General features: G+C 42.9%; 1 protein-coding gene across 1 annotated transcript; it reads right to left on the bottom strand.

Moving 5' to 3' along the window:
- Positions 1–523: 523 nt before the first annotated feature.
- Positions 524–20248, bottom strand: sh3glb1a (SH3-domain GRB2-like endophilin B1a). The gene is made up of 9 exons (XM_021620488.2): positions 19991–20248; positions 17497–17638; positions 13832–13960; positions 11912–12045; positions 11394–11486; positions 3651–3740; positions 3228–3328; positions 2824–3049; positions 524–2561 (listed from the first exon to the last, which is right to left on the bottom strand). The coding sequence occupies exons 1-9, from the start codon at positions 20051–20053 to the stop codon at positions 2454–2456; spliced, it is 1086 nt and encodes a 361-aa protein (XP_021476163.1). The 5' UTR covers positions 20054–20248; the 3' UTR covers positions 524–2453.
- Between the last annotated feature and the right edge of the window lie 609 nt (positions 20249–20857).

Here is a 20857-nt window from a genome sequence, read left to right on the forward strand (position 1 = left end):
ATAAATACAGGTAGAAAAAGTACAATTCATGAGCGATCAATGTTTAATCTGTACACAACAGAACACTATATAAACTACAATGTTAGCCATAGTCCAACCTGCTGTTCCCACTTGTAGATGTAAACATTCAGAAGCCTTTCTGCCACTGGGACAGAGGATAATTTGTCCCTATTTATTTTGTGTCCAGTTGGATGCTTTGTAATAAGTTGTGCAGAATGCTAATGAATATCCATGGAGAACAAGTTCTTGACAGTTTTGTTATGAGTCTCATTTGAATTTCCTTGACTCCGTGTCCCATCTCCTCGCTTCCTTCTCCAAGAGCATCAGAGAAGGCTTGAGGGGAGGAACCTCTAACCTTCTCCTCCAGTGCGTTTTGAAGAGGCAAGGAGAGGACATGAGGATCACAATTGGGATTGACTCCTGGTCCTCACAGAGCAGTCACAAGCCTGTCCTCTAGTGGTTACAAAAAGGAATAAATGACTGTGACATACTGCATGTTAATATGAAGAAAAACAAGAGACGGTCAAGCAATACGTTATTACTTTAATACTAAACTGCATACGTTCTTTACAATTCTATGATTACAGTTTTTAAAAAAAGAGCAGCAATAAGCCATTATATAATTTAACCCCCCCAATGAACTAGTGTGTTTGGGGTTGGTGGCACCTTAATTGGGGAGGACGGGTTTGTGGTGATAGCTGGAGCGGAATCGTATCAAACGCATGGTTTCTGTGTGTTTGATGCCATTCCATTTGCTCCTTTCCGGCCATTATTAAGAGTCATTCTCCCCTCAGCAGCCTCCATTGGTGTGTGTGCTCGCATGGGGTGGGGGGGGGGGTCTGCTTGGTTACACACTACATGTTAGTACTGAAAAAATGAAGACCACCTCTTGCTTTCCATTAAGGCACTGTTGCCCATCAAAGTAAACATAAAGCCTAGCCACACACCGCTGAGCACTGAGGACAGCCCATTTTAAAACTGACTATTTAACCATATTGTATAATCAAATCAGAAGCAGTAAGAGAATACCTGAAGCTGCTTGAGAGTTGCTACTACTGAATGAAATAAAAAGGCTTACCTAAAGTCAAAATATGCTTTCCTAAAAATGATGTTGCCGACGGTGAAAATGTTGGTCCCTAATTCTTAGACAATGTAAATAAAATATAGATTAGGAGTCAATATTAAGAAAGATTATTTGAAATGATTTCTTATTAACAAATACTTTACTGGGTAGCTACAGTTATGGCATATATATATATATATAAACAGGGTCTTAACATGGTTAACTAATGTTTAACCCACATCTCTCCAGACACCTCCGTCAGATTGAGAACGTAAATCAGAGGCACATGTCTCTAGCCGTGCCAGACAATCCTTAATGTAACTTACAGTAAGACCTTACCCACTGCATTCTAATCTAATGGAATTTTCCTGGACCGTTGTCATGGTTAACCAAAAGGCACTGTGCAATTGTCAAAAGGCAACAAGTAGCTAATATTTATTTTTATTTAACCTTTATTTAACTAGGCAAGTCAGTTAAGAACAAATTCTTATTTACAATGATGGCCTAGGAACAGTGGGTTAACTGCCTTGTTCAAGGGCAGAACGACAGATTTTTACCTTGTCAGCTCTGGGATTCGATCTAGCAACCTTTCGGGTTACTGGCCCAACGTTCTAACCACTAGGCTACCTGCCGCCCCTGATTATGATCTACAAAATAATACTTAAAAGTTAAGATTGGTTTATTTTTAAGTCGTCCTATGCAAATTAAAGTGCTTTTTTGTCTTGTTGACAATACAAAAAAAAGACATGTCTAGCATTTCAACCATATTACAAACTGGACTATAATTGGCAGTGAGTAGAAAAAGAAAAAAAAATCACATCAAAAAGCACTTTTAGATCAACATCTGAATTGTATTTTAAACAAAAGGTTTGGTTGTACAAATGGAAGGTTGTGGAGAAAGTCTGGCACATATTGAATTAACATTGCATTGAGCGAAAAACATTGAAGCGGCTTGTATAAACATAGTTGCATACATGGCACGGCAGGGATAGGGTCAGTTCCAATTCAATCCATCCAATTCTTTTGACGAATTTCAATTCACAATGTCATTGTCACTGTTTTCCATCGACTTACAATTCTCCTGATGAATTGACAGAATTAGCATGGAGCAGACCATATCCCGTGGTAGACAGTATAAATAGGGAAACCTTGCTCTACTACACTGGGCTTGCTTGTTGCTTTCCTCTGGATCCTGGTGCCTGTATCAACAAAGCGTCTCAGAGTATGACTGCTGAACTAGGATCAGGTAATCAGATCCCGCCTGTCCATATAGTTATAATCTAAACTGTAAAACTGATCCTAGGACCTACTCTGAGATGCATTATGAATACGGGCCCAGCCGTCTGGACTCTCTTGAGTCTCTCCACATACAGGCATCACTCCGCTCTGATCAGTTCAACAGCTCCAGATAGGTGATGGGCACTTTACCCTTCTGGGTACCCCGCTCACCCATCAGCCAATCAGAGTCCATGCCTGGGACACTGCTCACCATGATGACCTGGAAGTAAACAAGACATTACACACCCCTTCTCAGTCATGCAATAAACAAATCTCATCTGCAAGAACCTCAGATGTTGCTGTCGGAACAAACAAGAGGGAAAGAGAAAGAAAAAGATGAAGAGATACGGTGGGAAGGAAAGATGGGGAAAGAGAAAGCTAAAAGGCAAAGAGCGGGCAAGAAAAAACAGAGACGGAAAGGCATGCCCAAAACCAGAGCCCATTAAAGCTTTGAGAAGTGCTCAACCCCAGTCCCATGTTACCTCATCAGCGAGCAGGGAGAGTTCACTGCTGCCAGCAGCATCGTAGTCATAGAGAACACGGGCTTTACGGCTGCCGCTGGAGTTCCGGAGCTCATGGAAGCCTGACAAGCCCAGGCCGGGAGAGGGGCTGAGCATGGAGGCAGACAAGGGGATGGTGGGTACTGAGATACTGGCCCCACCGGAACTAGACGACTGGTTGTTGTTGGAGGAGAACGTAGACGGGAAGCTGGGGAGAGAAGACCACCACTGGTAAAAAAAAAGAAAAAAAAGAAAGGAAGGCTAACCACATTTAAGAGCAGATCCTCACACTTTACAAATAGATGTCATGCTGTGCCAACAAAACTGTAGTAGAATAAGCCTCACACGCTTAGATGGAGGTGAGTTGTCAGAGTAGGTAAACATACCTCCCCAGTTGCTTCTGGAGGTCAACCATGTACTGGTAAGACTGGGCATAGTATGTAGTCTGGGCCTCCACAAAGTCAGTCAGACAGCGGAGGTGGTGTGCCTATTGTAAAGATAGTAGAAGGATTGGGGATAAGGGGAGAAAGAGAGGCATGTCTACTAACAGGAAAACTCCTCTACAAACAGGTATTTATGAATTAAACCAAAGATGCACGCTGGTACAGTAATAGACCCTTTGGGTTAGACAGAGTCTAGGTCATGCTGGCGTCATGGAGGGTTGTGGTGGGTAGGGACAGGCAGGGCACCCTATTCCACTAGGATCTGGTCAAAAGTAGTGCACTATAAAAAAAGGCAATAGGGGGCCATTTCAGACAAGCGCTGATCGAGGTCATGCGAGTCGTGGGGTCAGAGGTCAGGGTACGTACATGGGTGCTGCTGACCCCCTCCAGGAGCAGCCTGGTGATCTCAGCCTGTCGATCAAACTCACTCTGGGTCATCCTTAGGTCCTGCTCTGCCTGGTGGGGAACACAACATACAGTCATCACAGAAACAACACTTTTCAGGGATGAAAATATGGTAAACCAGCTTAATATACAGTTGAAGTCAGAAGTTAACATACACCTTAGCCAAATACATTTAAACTCAGTTTCACACACATTGAATCCAAGTAAAAATTCCCTGCCTTAGGTCAGTTAGGATCACCACTTTATTTTAAGAATGTGAAATGTCAAAAATAGTAGAGAGAATGATTTATTTCAGCTTTTATTTATTTCATCACATTCCTAGTGGGTCAGAAGTTTACATACAGTCGTGGCCAAAAGTTTTGAGAATGACACAAATATTAATATTCACAAAGTCTGCTGCCTCAGTTTGTATGATGGCAATTTGTATATATATACTCCAGAATGTTCTGAAGAGTGATCAGATTAATTGCAAAGTCTCTTTGCCATGCAAATGAACTGAACCCCCCCCCCCCCCCCCCACCTCATTTCAGCCCTGCCACAAATGGACCAACTGACATCATGTCAGTGATTCTCTCGAGGACAAGGCTGGAGATCACTCTGTCATGCTGATTGAGTTCGAATAACAGACTGGAAGCTTCAAAAGGAGGGTGGTGCTTGGAATCATTGTTCTTCCTCTGTCAGCCATGGTTACCTGCAAGGAAAACACGTGCCGTCATCATTGCTTTGCGCAAAAAGGGCTTCACAGGCAAGGATATTGCTGCCAGTAAGATTGCACCTAAATCAACCATTTATCGGATCATCAAGTACTTCAAGGAGAGCGGTTCAATTGTTGTGAAGAAGGCTTCAGGGTGCCCAAGATAGTCCAGCAAGCGCCAGGACCGTCTCCTAAAGTTGATTCAGCTGCGGGATCGGGGCACCACCAGTACAGAGCTTGCTCAGGAATGGCAGCAGGCACATGCACGTACATTGAGGCGAAGACTTTTGGATGATGGTCTGGTGTCAAGAAGGGCAGCAAAGAAGCCACTTCTCTCCAGGAAAAAAAACATTAGGGACAGACTGATATTCTGCAAAAGGTACAGGGATTGGACTGCTGAGGACTGGGGTAAAGTCATTCTCTGATGAATCCCCTTTCCCGATTGTTTGGGGCATCTGAAAAAAAGCTTGTCCGGAGAAGACAAGGTGAACGCTACCATCAGTCCTGTGTCATGCCAACAGTAAAGCATCCTGAGACCATTCATGTCTGGGGTTGCTTCTCAGCCAAGGGAGTGGGCTCACTCACAATTTTGCCTAAGAACACAGCCATGAATAAGGAATGGTACCAACACATCCCCCGAAAGCAACTTCTTCCAAACATCCAGGAACAGTTTGGTGACGAACAATGCCATTTTCAGCATGATGGAGCACCTTACCATAAGGCAAAAGTGATAAAGTGGCTCGGGGAACAAAACATTGATACTTTGGGTCCATGGCCAGGAAACTCCCCAGACCTTAATCCCATTGAACTTGTGGTCAATCCTCAAGAAGCGGGTAGACAAACAAAACCCCACAAATTCTGACAAACTCCAACCATTGATGATGTAAGAATGGGCTGCCATGAGTCGGGATGTGGCCCAGAAGTTAATTGACAGCATGCCAGGTCGGATTGCAGAGGTCTTGAAAAAGAAGGGTCAACACTGCAAATATTGACTCCTTGCATCAACTTCATGTAATTGTCAATAAAAGCATTTTACACTTGTGAAATGCTTATAATTATACTTCAGTATTCCATAGTAACATCTGACAAAAATATCTAAAGACACTGAAGCAGTAAACTTTGCGAAAATTAATATTTGTGTCATTCAAAACTTTTGGCCACGACTGTACACTCAATTAGTATTTGGTAGCATTGCCTTTAAATTGTTTAACTTGGGTCAAACGTTTCGGGTAGCCTTCCCACAATATATTGGGTGAATTTTGGCCAATTACTCCTGACAGAGCTGGTGCAACGGAGTCAGGTTTGTAGGCCTCCTTGCTCACACACGCTTTTTCAGTTCTGCCCACAAATTTTCTGTAGAATTGAGGTCAGGGCTTTGTGATTGCCACTCCAATACCTTGACTTTGTTGTCCTTGAAAACCTCTTTGGGCTGAGATCGATATGACAACAGCCAATGAAAGTGCAGGGTGCCAAATTCATAACAACAGAAATCCCATAATTAACATTCCTTAAACATACAATAATTTTACACCATTTTAAAGATACACTTCTTGTTAATCCCACCACAGTGTCTGATTTCAAAAAGGCTTTACAGCGAAAGCAAACCAAACGATTATGTTAGGTCAGAGCCAAGTCACAGAAAAACAGTCACAAAAAGCAGAAATATAGATCAAATGAATCATTAACCTTTGATGATCTTCATCAGATGACACTCATAGGACTTAATGTTACACAATACATGTTTTGTTTGATAAGGTTCATATTTATATAAAAAAAATCTGTTTACATTGGCGTGTTACGTTCAGTAGTTCCAAAACATCCGGTGATTTTGCAGAGAGCCACATCAATTTACAGAAATATTCATAATAAACATTGATAAAAGATACAACTATTATGCACGGAATTATAGATACACTTCTCCTTAATGCAACCGCTGTGTCAGATTTCACACCATGCTATAATCTGAGCACGGCTCTCAGAGACCAAAACAACACCAACAGATATCCGCCACTACCAGGAATCCCAGTTCCACAATAAATGTTTGTTTTGTTCAATAATGTCCATCATTTGTCCAAATACCTCCTTTTGTTAGCGCGTTCAGTTCACAAATCCAAATTCATGACGCGCGATCACTAGGAGCAGACAAAGTCAAAGTTCCGTTACAGTCCGTAGAAACATGGCAAACGATGTATAGAATCAATCTTTAGGATGTTTTTAACATAAGTCTTCAATAATGTTCCAACCGGAGAATTACTTTGTCTGTAGAAATGCAATGGAACAAGAGCTCGCTCTCATGTGAACGAGTGTGGCCAGCTCGTGGCTCTCTGGCAGACCTCTGACTCATTCCCCTCTCATTCGCCCCACTTCACAGTAGAAGCATCAAACAAGGTTCTAAAGACTGGCTTCCACTAGAAGTCAACAATATCCCACTATCTTTGATAGGCAATGAGTTGAAAACCTACAAACCTCAGATTTCCCACTTCGGGATTGGATTTTTTCTCAGGTTTTTGCCTGCCATATGAGTTCTGGTATACTCACAGACATCAAACAAACAGTTTTAGAAACGTCAGTGTTTCCTATCCAAATATACTAATACTACGCATATCTTAGCTTCTGGGACTGAGTAGCAGGTAGTTTACTCTGGGCACCTTATTCATCCAAGCTACTCAATACTGCCCCCAGCCATAAGAAGTTAAGCCATTTTGCCAAAACTTTGGAAGTATGCTTGGGGCCATTGTCCATTTAGAAGACCCATTTGTGACCAAGCTTTAACTTCCTGACTGATGTCTTTAGATGTTGCTTCAATATATCCACATAATTTTCCTCCTCATGATGCCATCTATTTTGTGAAGAGCATCAGTCAGTGCATCAGTCCCTCCTGCAACAAAGCACCCCCACAACATGATGCTGCCATCACCGTGCTTCACGGTTGGGATGGTGTTCTTCGGCTTGCAAGCCTACCTTTTTCCTCCAAGCATAATCATGGTCATTATGGCCAAACAGTTCTAATTTTGTTTCATCATACCAGAGGACAATTTCTCCAGAATGTACAGTATTTGTCCCCATGTACAGTTGCAAACCGTAGTCTGGCTTTTTTATGGCGGTTTTGGAGCGGTGACTTCTTCCTTGCTGAGTGGCCTTTCAGGTTATGTTGATATAGGACTCGTTTTACTGTGGATATAGATACTTTTGTACCCGTTTCCTCCAGCATCTTCACAAGGTCCTTTGCTGTTGTTCTACGTTCATCTCTAGGAGACACAACGAGTCTCCTTCCTGAGCGGTATGACGACTGCGTAATCCCATGGTGTTTATACTTGCATACATTTGTTTTTGCAGATGAACGTGGTACCGTCAGTCGTTTGGAAATTGCTCCCAAGGATGAACCAGACTTGTGGAGGTCTACAATGTTTTTTCTGAGGTCTTGGCTGATTTGTTTTGATTTTCCCATAATGTCAAGCAGAGGTACTGAGTTTGAAGGTAGGCCTTGAAATACATCCACAGGTACACTTCCAATTGACTCAAATGATGTCAATTAGCCTATCAGAAGCTTCTAAAGCCATGACATCATTATCTGTCTTTTTCCAAGCTGTTTAAAGGCACAGTCAACTTAGTGTATGTAAACTTCTGACCCACTGGAATTGTGATACAGTGAAATAATCTGTCTGTAAACAATTGTTGGAAAAATTACTTTTGTCATGCACAAAGTAGATGTCCTAACCGACTTGCCAAAACTATAGTTTGTATCAAGACAATTGTGGAGTGGTTGAAAAACAAGTTTTAATGACTCCAACCTAAGTGTATGTAAACTTCCGACTTCAACTGTAGGTATGTTTTGAAGCAATTTATTGTGCATAATGAACCCGTTTGTGAACATTTGTGAACATTTCAGGGCATTTGTTTCAACCCTAAGAGAAATCAGGACCACCTTTGTTTTTCATTAGGCTGTGTGCTCTGTGGTTCAGGAACAGGAGTTATCAGGCAGAGTGAGGACAATGGCATATTCTTCTGACTCATTTGACTCTAGTAGTTGCATGCAGAAGAAAAAGACCCATAAACATTGACTGATGGCCACTGTGACATTAACAATGGTGTTGGACACCTCTGTTCCTTCCAGCTTTACACTATTATTCCAGAGAGACAGCGCGAGATGGCAGAGAGAGAAGACAGAGTAGAGATACGGAAAGAGAAGATGGGAGATAGAGAGACAGCGCGAGATGGCAGAGAGAGGAGACAGAGTAGAGATACGGAAAGAGAAGATGGGAGATAGAGAGACAGCGCGAGATGGCAGAGAGAGAAGACAGAGTAGAGATACGGAAAGAGAAGATGGGAGATAGAGAGACAGCGCGAGATGGCAGAGAGAGAAGACAGAGTAGAGATACGGAAAGAGAAGATGGGAGATAGAGAGACAGCGCGAGATGGCAGAGAGAGAAGACAGAGTAGAGATACGGAAAGAGAAGATGGGAGATAGAGAGACAGCGCGAGATGGCAGAGAGAGAAGACAGAGTAGAGATACGGAAAGAGAAGATGGGAGATAGAGAGACAGCGCGAGATGGCAGAGAGAGGAGACAGAGTAGAGATACGGAAAGAGAAGATGGGAGATAGAGAGACAGCGCGAGATGGCAGAGAGAGAAGACAGAGTAGAGATACGGAAAGAGAAGATGGGAGATAGAGAGACAGCGCGAGATGGCAGAGAGAGGAGACAGAGTAGAGATACGGAAAGAGAAGATGGGAGATAGAGAGACAGCGCGAGATGGCAGAGAGAGGAGACAGAGTGGAGATACGGAAAGAGAAGATGGGAGATAGAGAGACAGCGCGAGATGGCAGAGAGAGGAGACAGAGTGGAGATACGGAAAGAGAAGATGGGAGATAGAGAGACAGCGCGAGATGGCAGAGAGAGGAGACAGAGTGGAGATACGGAAAGAGAAGATGGGAGATAGAGACAGCGCGAGATGGCAGAGAGAGAAGGAGAACGAGAGTAGAGATATGGAAAGAGAAGATGGGAGATAGAGATACAGAGTGACATGGCAGAGAGAGAAGGAGACCGAGAGTAGAGATACGGAAAGAGAAGATGGGAGAGAGAGACAGAGTGAGCGAGAGAAAGATCAGAGTCGAGAGAGATACGGAAAGAGCAAAAGGGAGATAAGAGACAGACAGAGACAGAGCACAAGACACACACAAACAGCTGCTAACCATGACGCCAGCAGGAGGTGTTCCGGTCCTCAGTTCCAACATGGCTGCTGAACATTCTACTCACCTCGGTCACTTCCTATGGTCACATCTGTTTGTTTGTCACAGTTTCACACTGCGCTGAGTCATTCTATTAGAGCTACAGCTGCTGCAACACCACAGCCAACACAACACAGCCTACTATCCTGATAGTGTGTGTGTGTGTGTGTGTGTGTGTTTTTACAGTACAACTGTCTGACTACAACACACGATAGTGCATGTCAGTTTACTAGTATTCACAGATCCACAGACTAATACACAAGCTGCACTACAACCACATGACAGTTTCTCAACAAACGCCAAGCGGCCTTCTCTTGCTGTTGTCAACATCCTTCAGGGAAACAGCAGACGGCTGTACCAACAAATTGACTGGGGCCTCCTACAGTACAGTAGGAGTAAAGATACACAGCTAAGCTAAATGTAACTAGTTTCGCTGGTTCCCTTAAGAGGCAATCTGGGATTCGTACAGCATTGGTTACATTTCTCCAGCCCCATCCCTCATCTTTTTACCAACACATTGGTGGGGTGACTGACCACTTTGCTGTTGTTTCAATCCCAGAACGAGGATATGCTTTTTAACCATCACTGCTACGTGTTTCACAACGTCCCCCTTCATGGTTTGGTCATTTGCTGTGCCTGTTATAACAGTCAACAGCTCAATCCTCTGAAGGACATGGTCAGTCAGTCAGTCATGATGATACATCCGATCATATCAGTCAGACTGGTAACAACATGGCTTACAGGGGAACCCAGGCCACAGCTAAGGTCTAGTGCTAGCTAGATAATGAAGGGTGGGACCACAAGAGATGGCCAACCTACACAGTCCCCATCTGATGAGGGATCACCACTTTACATCGGCCTTTGACCTTAGATACTATAGTGGAATACGCCTGTTTCAGGCGGTTATGTAGTACAGTATGTGACATCCAGTTCTCTTGTATAATAGGTTAAGTGCTGTAAGTAAATTATTAGAGCAGGATTCCAAAATATTCCCACGCATAATGGAGATATGTGATCATATACAAAATGTAAGGTAAGTTCGAAATTATTGTGTTTCAGTCGAATATATTTGTTTGGGCTTCACGCGGTTCATTTGCAGTCTACAAATGATTTGTAATTATGTTCCGGCCCCCCTGACCATCCGCTCAAGAAAATAAATGGGGCCGCGGCTGAATCTAGTTGATGATCCCTGAATTAGCATGTGCATGTACCTGGCCGGGGAGAGGCTAGTTAGCATTAGCCTAGAAACTATTCCACTATAGCTTCAATGACACAGGCCATGCATTCACATGAATGAAAAGGCAACCAACCTTCAGCCACCCATGTGACGTGCAGGAGACTGAACATGTAGCTAGAAAGAGAAGACGTACACAGAGGAAAGGACGGAGTAGAATGGGAGTTCGGAGGAGGAGTGCTACAGGAAAATAGGATGGTGGAAGAGCGAGAGAGAGGAGCTCCAGAGAAATTGAAATGAGGAACTGGCCCTTCTCATAACGAGCCATGTGTGTTGGTCAGGGAGGGGGAACGATTCAGCCAATGTTGTGTAACCAAGGCCACAGCGTTGTAGGTCAGTCTAGTGACTTGTGTCTGGAGACTTAACAGACTACGCCCAGATAACTTTCACCCGTCCGACAATGTCTCCCTCTACAAGGTTTTTTGTTGTTCTTCTTAGTAATTTAGTTATCTACAAATGAACACTGTCCTACATTACCACCCACTTCAGACGCGTGTTTGCGCGCACGCGCGCATTTTGAAACTAAAGGGACAGTAAACAGCCCACTCACCACTGCTCTAGCGTCAGGAACTCTGGCTTTCTTTAGCCTGGTTTTTGCCGCGTCCAGATCCAAACGCTTCACCTGCAAAAGCTTCCGTTCTTTCTGCACACAACACAACAAACAACGGCAGATTACCGTTAAATCAGCTGCATTATCACATTTGGAATCAAAAAGGTTGATGTTAATAGGACTGTCTGCGGCTCGTCATTACATTGAGTAATGACTATGAAACTAGACTAGAGTGTATGAGGGCCCGCAGAGAAACAGCAACATAACATCATGCCACAAATATGACTGGACTGACTATTACATCTATTAGGCCAATTACTTTCACGTGGTGGGCACTGGCAGAGAAAAGGGACCTTGACTCTTTTAGATTCAATTACTTCCAACCACCTAGTTTCAATCCAAAAGGTCATGACCCTCAGGGGAATGAATGGGGAATGGGCCAAAGTAGTTCTGTACTACATAAGGATTAGGGTGACATTTGGGACGCTGAACGAATGAATCATCCCGTTGATACTCACCAGGATGGTTTTGAAATCTCCTTCTAGAAAGTTCCTGAATGGTGTGAGGAAGTTGATGGCTGAGCTCTGGATGAACTCTCTCTCCGCTCCTCCAATCTGCTTCTCCGTCTCGCCACATTTAATAAGTGCGTTTCCTGTAGGGACAGGAAGTAGACAAGGTTTAACCGGGAAGTAGAAATAAAAGGTTTAACTATAGAGACGTCCAGGAGGACACAGACGCTGGACATTTCAGCTTTGCTTTTATTCAATGATAACACATAGGAATTCCTTGGCACCTGGCCAATGTGAATGTTGTGCTCAGCTGAATGAGACAACTCTATATGGATGTGAAATATGTCCAATAAAATCGATTCAGTCACAGGCTACATTAATATCCATAAACGCCCCTTCCTCTTTTTATTTTAGCAACTGCATTGTTGATAAGGAATAGCCTATACAGGGTTCTACACCATTTCCCCCCCAGTTGGTGGCACCAGTACATTATAAGGTCACATCAATGTTTTTTTAAATAAAATCATTTATAATGGCCTGGCCTGTGTCCAATAACGTTCCTGCATTCCATACAGAACCAGGCTAATTACGACTAATCTTTTAAACTAGCATGCCCTTTTGTTTTTACATTGATTTGGATCAATTTACTGTAACAGAAAAGAGACTTAAATGAATTTCAAAATGTTTGAAAACAAATATAGGAAAAAAAATGAAATGGGGAGGACTGATTTACCCTAGTTTCATCAGGGTTTCACTCTCAAAACAATTAATAGAAAAACCCAATTTGGATGTTCCAAGTCTACAACAATGCTTAAACCACGTCAGGGGACCATTTGAGGTCTGGGAAAAATCAGATATTTTGTGTGTGTGTGCACCAGCCAGGTTGTGTTTGGCTAGTGGCGTTTCTGTAGAGCACCTGTAATGGAGTTTGCGCACTGAGCAAGTAGCCTATTAGGTTAGATGTTTGCAGCGCACGTGTGACAAGTAATCGACATAACAGTCTGCATGTTCTTCACAAAGAGGGCAACGGATGCTACTGAGCCAGATGTCTATGAGTCAGGGGAGAAGCAGGTGGTATCTGATTTTAAGTACCTTGACATCATACTTGATTCCAACCTCTCTTTTAAAAAGCAGGTGAAAAAGGTAACTCAAATTCAACCTAGCTCATTTCCGATTCTTACAAAATTGTTTGACTATAGAGGCAACCAAACTGTACTTCAAATCTATGCTACTCCCCCATTTAACATACCAGTCTTCCTGGCGTCCGACACATAACGAAAAAGACATTAGACAAAAATACTTTACAATTTACATACATTTAAAACATTATCATACACAACGGCAAAAGTGTGCAAAACTGTCATCAATGCAAAGGGTGGCTACTTTTTAGAATCTCAAATATAAAATATTTTGATATGTTTAACACTTTCTTGGTTACTACATGATTGCATGTGTTATTTCATAGTATTGATGTATTCACTATTATTCTACAATGTAGAAAATAGTTTTTTTTAAATGAATTTAAAAAAAACCTGGAATGAGTAGGTGTCCAAACACTTGACTGGTACTGTATACTTAAAAAAAAAAAAAAGAAACAATAATACGAAGGAATCATAGTGTGTGTGTGTGTGTGTGTGTAAATCTACCAGTTACACATACATGTCAGTACATACACACAAGAATGAGCAGTTGTCAACAGTGCCATTTCTAAGAGATGACATTGAGTTAACTGGGGGAGGGGTTATGACAGTGTTCCCTCCTATCGGCCTTTGTTCACTCCCCTTGACAGATCTGACAGGGGAGGTGAACAGCTTTGTGGAATGAAATATGCAGCCTAAAAAAATAGACTACCAGCATATGTCAAATAAGAAATGCCTGTTTTGATTTTCAGTTGCACTTATTAATGCACCCCAGGTACAACTCACTCACCATAGGCCGTTCCAGGGCCAAACTCACTCCCCGACTCGATCATGGACTGGCCAAGCACCTCGTGGTTATTCATTCGCGTGGGGACTTTCTTCTCCAGTTTCTCGTACAGAAATTCCTCTATTCTGACATCTGAAAATTGTACGATAAACTCAATTAGAGTGAAAGGAGAGTCACGAGGAAACAAGATTAAGGAGAAACCTTGTGCTGCATGACCCGAGCCAGTTAACAGGGATATCACATAGGCTATCCAGGAAAATCCAGTCTGCGATCTAGTCTAGTAAATCTTCAACAACATTACTGGGGTTCAAAGAGCCTTATAGTAGGCTAATTGAGCTAGCACAGACCTACATAAGACCGTACACTGACTACACAAGTCAATTCTGGCACTAGGCTAACTAACCACCTTTGATGGAGCCACCTGCTTATCTACTAAACCAGAAACTATAGGACTAGCTGCTGAGTACAATCATAATAACTATGCTTAACAGCAAGCAGAAGTAGGCGTGCTTTGGTTGTGAGTGTGCCTGGAGATAAGATGTGTGTGTGTGGCCCTAGCAGCAGACTGAGCTATGCAGCACCATGGTGTAAACTCAGAGGGTCGACAGCTGAGCTTGCAGTCGCATAGACACCCAACTGTGGTTTAACAGTCAATACTCATAAGTACACATGGTGTGGTTCGTTGAAGAATTGGCAATATGACTGCATTTACACAGGCAGCCCATTCAGATCTTTTTGACCAATCACATCAGATATTTTTCAGATCTGATTGGTATTTTAATCAATTTGTAATTTTTTAAAATCAGAATTGGGCTGCCTGTGTAAACGCTGCCTATGTAGCCTAGGCTTAGAATGTAAAGGATTATGATCGTCCAATTGTGGCACAAAAGCTGGATAAAATGTAGCCTATTGGCTATGAAGGGAAAGTGGCTAACCAGTTACTGCATCTTGACTGAGGGGGAACTAGGCCCAAAAACCAACCGTTTTTCTTACAACCCGTTTCATGGGAATCTGTCAAAGGATACACTAGCCTAGATTTTTACTTCCATGTAGGTAAAAAGTAGCCTTTGTCTTAGTATTCAAAGACAAATGATAATGTTAAAGTAAAACAGCAGCACCGCCTAATCTCTTCAGCTTTGTTAACATCCAGAGTAGGCTAACTGTGCTTCAGTTGAATCCCTCGAGAGTTGAATTTTACTGCAGCAGCAGGTGCATGAATACCTTGGCTCTCACTGTGTCTATAGAACTGTCATACCTAATAGACTTGTGGAACATCTAGGCCTGTTTCTCAGTCCTAATCTACAGCTGACTGAAGCCAAGACAACACACAGACATAGAACCTACAGTATTAGACACCATGCCATCTTCCTGGATCATGACAACGTCCACATCTAATGCTTCAGAACGTTTGAATGCCATTTCAGGACATTTAACAGTTACTTTTTATGGGGCTGAATCAATGACCGTATATGAATGGACAAAGCCATTGATCACGTGACACCATTCATTCCTATCTGAAGACTAAACAGCACATTGAAGTGCTAAATGATCCGTATATTATATCATTTGCATAGATTATATCCTCTGTGTGTTTTTTTTTTATTTTTTTAAATCGGTTCAAATAAAATTTTATACAGACAGACCTTACCGTGAAATTATTACTTACAAACTCTGAACCAAAAAATGAAGTTACGTTACTAAATAAACTAAAGATGAAAATGTTATGAAAAGTAACAAAATAACGAGGCTATATACAGGGGGTACAGGTACCGAGTCAATGTGCGGGGGTACTGGTTAGTCGGGGTAAAGTGACTATGCATAGATAACAAACAGCGACTAGCAGCAGAGTTAATGGGGGGGTGGTTGGGGGGGGGGGGTGGCCATTTTATTAATTGTTCAGCAGTCTTATGGCTTGCAGTTAGAAGCTGTTAAGGAGCCTTTTGGTCAGAACAGTCTATGAGTTGGGTGACTTGAGGCTTTGCCATTTTTTTTAATGCTTCCTCTTACACCTCCTAGTATATAGGCCCTGGATGGCAGGAAGCTTGGCCCCAGTGATGTACTGGGCCATACGCACTTACCCTCTGTAGTGCCTTAATGTCAGTTGCCGAGCAGTTGCCATACCAGGTGGTGATGCAACCGGTCAGGATGCTCTCGAAGGTGCCGCTGTAGAACTTTGAGGATCTAGGGACCCATGCCAAATCTTTTCAGTCTCCTGAGGGGGAAAAGGTATTGCCATGCCCTCTTCACAACTGTCTTGGTGGGTTTGGACCATGACAGTTTGTTGTCGTTGATGTGAGCCATGACCAGCCTTTCAAAAGCACTTCACGGCTACTGACGTGAGTGCTACGGGGTCATTTAGACAATATACCCTGACTGGTGTCTAAGTACTTAACTAGGGGACATTCAATTCCGGTTGGTTCATATGTGAAAAATCCTAACATTGGATACTGATGTTACAGTTTGCCAACAACACGATGGTGGTAGGCTTGTTCACCAATGACAATGAGACAGTCTACATGGAGGAGATCAGAGACCTGGCAGTGTGGTGCCAGGGCAACAACCTCTCCCCGCAAGGTAAGCAAGACAAAGGAGCTGATTGTGGATGACAGGAAACGGAAGGCTGAGCACGCCCCATTCACATCGACACGGCTGTAGTGGAGCGGGGCGAAAGCTATAAGTTCCTCTGTGTCCACATCACTAAGGACCAATCATGGCCCAAACACATCAACACAGTCATGAAGAGGTTGCGACAATGCCTCTTCCTCTTCATGAGTCTGAGAAGATTTGGCATGGGCCCTCAGATCCTCAAAAGCTCTACAGCTGCACCATTGAAAGCTGGCTGCATCCCCGCTTGGTATGGCAACTGATTGGCATCCAACCGCAAGGCGCTACAGAGGGTAGTGTGTACGGCCCAGTACATTACTGGGGCTGCCATTCAGGAGATCTATACCAGGCGATGTCAGAAGGAGGCCCTAAACATTTTCAAAGACTCCAGGCACCCAAGTCAGACTGTTCTCTTTGCTATCGCATGGCAAACGGTACCGGAGCGCCGTGTCTGGGACCAAAAGGCTCCTGAACCGCACAGCAACCATATGACTGCTGAAGTTAATCAAATGGCTACCTGGACTATTTTCATGTTATTTTTGCACTGACATTCTTGGACTTGCTCTATACACACACTCACACTCGTATCCTGATTGCCTAGTCACTTTCACCCCTACCCGCATGTACATATTACCTCCATTTTTTAAAACATTTTAATCTTTATTTAACTAGACAACTCAGTTAAGAACAAATTCTTATTTACAATGACAGCCTACCAGGGAACAGTGGGTTAACTGCCTTGTTCAGGGGCAGAATGCCATATTTTTACTTTGTCAGCTCTGGATTCGATCCAGCAACCTTTCGGTTACAGGCCAAACGCCCGAACCACTAGGCTACCTGCAGCATTACCTCGTAACCCTGTACATTGATTCGGTACCGGTGCTCCTTGTATATAGCCTCGTTATTGTCATTTTATTGTGTTAATATCTTTTCTTTCTTACTTTTTAACTTAGCATTGTTGGGAAAGGGTTCTTAAGTAAGCATTTCACGGCAAGTCTGCACCTGTTGTACTCGACGCATGTGACAAATATAATTTGATTTGACATCAGTGAGTGCAGTCTTACTTGGGTTTGGTTGTAGTAGAACCTCTGTCTGCTTCATGATTCTTTCCGTGTTTTGCTTGGTGCATTCTGCTCTGCACAGAAGGTTCTCCAGGTGAGCATCCAACTCAGTCTTCTCAGCTTGCCCAAGTTTTTCCTCTGTAAACTGAAGATTAAATGAAAGGGTGAGTCTCTAGTGGCTACAAACTGACAAAGGTCATGGTTGTCAAACTAGGCTACCTGTAGCTCAATGAAAGTGAAGCTTTTATTTGACATAAGTACTTGGCACTGTCTATTTACCTCTTCCAAGTTGGCTTAGATTGCCTGACTAGCTAACCCAATCACAGTTCTGATCCAGGACGTTACGTGCAACTGAAGCCTTCTTGCGGTACTGATGAACCAAGTCTGGAACCAACAGGACCCTGAACAGCTTCTACCCCCAAGCCATAAGACTGCTAAATAGTTAGTTAAACGGTTACCCAAATAGCTACCCAGACTATCTGAATTGACCCTTTGCATCTTGACAGGCCATGTCAGAGCAAAAACCAAATCATGAGGTCGAAGGAATTGTCCGACACAGGATTGTGTCAAGGCACAGATCTGGGGAAGGGTACCTCCTGCAGCATTGAAGGTCCCCAAGAACACAGTGTCCTCCATCATTCTTACATGGAAGAAGTTTGGAACCACCTAGACTCATCCTAGAGCAATCTGAGCAATCGGGGGAGAATCGGTGGATAAGGCCCTTAGTCAGGGAGGTGACCAAGAACCCAATGGTCACTCTGACAGAGCTCCTCTGTGGAGCTGGAATAACCATCTCTGCAGCACTCCACCAATCAGGCCTTTATGGTAGAGTGGCCAGACAGATGCCTCTCCTCAGTAAAAGGCACATGGCCACTGGCTTGGAGTTTGCCAAAAGGCACCTAAAGGACTCTCAGACCACGAGAAACAAGATTCTCTGGTCTAATGAAACCAAGATTAAACTCTTTGGCCTGAATGCCAAGCGTCACGTCTGGAGGAAACCTGGCACCATCCCTACGGTGAAGCACGGTGGTGGCAGCAGAGCCCAGACTTGAACCAATCAAACATTTCAGGAGAGACCTGGAAATAGCTGTGTAGCAACGCTCCCCATCCAACCCGACAGAGCTTGAAAGAATCTGCAGAGAAGAATGGGAGAAACCCCCAAATACAGGTGTGCCAAGCTTGAAGCGTCATACCAAAGAAGACTTGAGGCTGTAATCGCTGCCAAACGTGCGTCAACACTGAGTAAAGGATCTGAATACATATGTATTTGTGATTTCATTTAGTTTTTCATTACTAAAAATCTGTTTTTGCTTTGACATTATGGGGTATTGTGTATTGTGTGTAGATTGATGAGTGACAAGTGTGCGTCGCCCCACGGACCTCCCGGACACAGCCCTTATTTTAATTGTTTCTAAAATTCCCTCAGGGAAAAATTTATGTAGAAAAAATGATTGGAAGCATTTCCCTGTTTGACCGCTAGGTTTTATGGGTATTATGACACCTCCACTGTGGGGCTCTAGGAGAGATGAGATCATGACTTGGAATTCAAGTCATCAAATAAAACAAATGTATTAGACAACTGAAATATTTTATTGAAGTTAATAATTGATAAGCAGTAATGGGAAGTCACTACCATCATGGGCATTTTATTAATTGTTTTATTCTATGTTGCTAAAGCAGTCATCCCACATAATGCATAGTGCATTTAACGTTATTGTTGAAAAGATAATCGAAACCAACATCGAAAACCCCCAATTTTGTTTAGTGACTGGCTTCAATATACTTTTGTTAGACACCAAAGTAAAAATGTTGCTGGAGTGATAAGCTTCTCTCTTCGTGGAAACTGTCGTTTCTCAACAAAAAAATAAATATATATACAGTATGTTTTTAAAAAGACTAACGCTTTCACTTTGTTTTCTGCCAGACTAGTATGCACACGCGTCTGATCTATACTCCGAGGCATGCACATGGAACAGAGTATGGACAGCGCATTCAGAGAAAAATACGTCCACACTCTAGAAAAACCTTTACTTTGCTCAGTGACCAAGTATACTTTACAAAATCAAAACACACCACATAGGGAGGGATAAACGGAAAGATGCAGGGCTCAAGCCGCACGTAACGCCCTGGACCAGAGTTGACCCAATCACTGCTTCATTTACTCCCGTTCCAAGCTAGAGCGGATGTGCTGAGTTTACTATTCTAAACTTTGTCAAACAAAACATGTATTTGTTAGTTGGCTGTTAAAGTGTATCAAATAAAGTAAGTCTTGTTAAAGTATTGACATTATTACACACACATCTTTAGCCAAATATGACAAATTCCAAACTATCTAGCTAACTAGCCTAGCAATAGCATATCGCCAGCAGTCGCAGGCCTGAAACAGCAGCGGAGTTTCCGAAGTTGATGCCTCGCTCTCAACATTGTTAGTTAGCTAGCGAAATTGTGAAGACCGCAAAATATCTGAATTCAGAAAATAACAAATGTGTAAACTTACTTGAACCGCACGACTGAATAAAGTACCGGCGTCTGCTGCTAACCTTTTGACGTTGAAATCCATGTTTAGTTATAGATTACACTTTGTGCTCAAAAAGCTGGTAAATTACTTATCCATACAGAGGAATGGTAAACGAATTAATATTTTCCTTGCTAGCTACGTTTCCCGTGGTTAGATTTTGACAAGAAGCAGCCAAGTGTTGACTGTTTCGTTTTAGGGAGTTTTCCGACTGTCGATGTGTGGCATTCGTAGATAGAGTAGGCGGGGTTGGGGCAGTGGTCAGAGTTGATCCAAAACCTTTTGTCACCACTAGAGGTCAGATTTGTCTCAAATTTCAGCTGTTGCCTTCACTCTTCTGTGGGCCATATTAAACTTGAACCTAAAAAACATGCTTCATTGGAACATCTACATTGAAAGTTATTTTTAGTCCAGGACTAGCCTTATTCTTCCTCTTGGAAACCAGCCCATGTGTTCAGGGCTAAGCTTTTGCACTGATTTTACTTCATAATATTGTTCAGAGGGTCTTGATGGTGTGGAGGCAATGTTCAATGCATGGGGTATACATGTTCATTTTAGTCATTTAGAAGACACTCTTATCCAGCATACATTTTCATACTTTTTCATATACAGTCAGTGACATGCATTAGCCATACTAATTTGAGCAGTTAGTATAATTAGTATAATTTGAGCAGTCAGAGATTTGGTGCTGTCACGACTAGCGCTTGAAGTGAAACGTAAAAGGTGCCAGTGGCTTGTTTACTAGTTCATATTGTACAGCTGCTGGATGGTAGGCTACTCCATTACTAAACACTTAGGGGGCCAGGCCGGTTGGTCGGCACCGGCTCACTACTTCAACCACATTGCCGT

This window comes from Oncorhynchus mykiss, chromosome 11 (genome assembly GCF_013265735.2).
Source record: "Oncorhynchus mykiss isolate Arlee chromosome 11, USDA_OmykA_1.1, whole genome shotgun sequence".
Lineage (NCBI taxonomy): Eukaryota > Metazoa > Chordata > Actinopteri > Salmoniformes > Salmonidae > Oncorhynchus > Oncorhynchus mykiss.

Bases quoted from the DNA above. Each gene is read 5' to 3' on its own strand.
- sh3glb1a (XM_021620488.2), bottom strand. From the start codon at position 20,053: ATGGATTTCAACGTCAAAAGGTTAGCAGCAGACGCCGGTACTTTATTC. The intron at 13,961-17,496 runs GTAAGACTGCAC...TACAATTTTCAG, and splicing joins TCTACTACAACCAAACCCAA to ATGTCAGAATAGAGGAATTT. The intron at 3,050-3,227 runs GTATGTTTACCT...TTCTCTCCCCAG, and splicing joins CTCCAGAAGCAACTGGGGAG to CTTCCCGTCTACGTTCTCCT.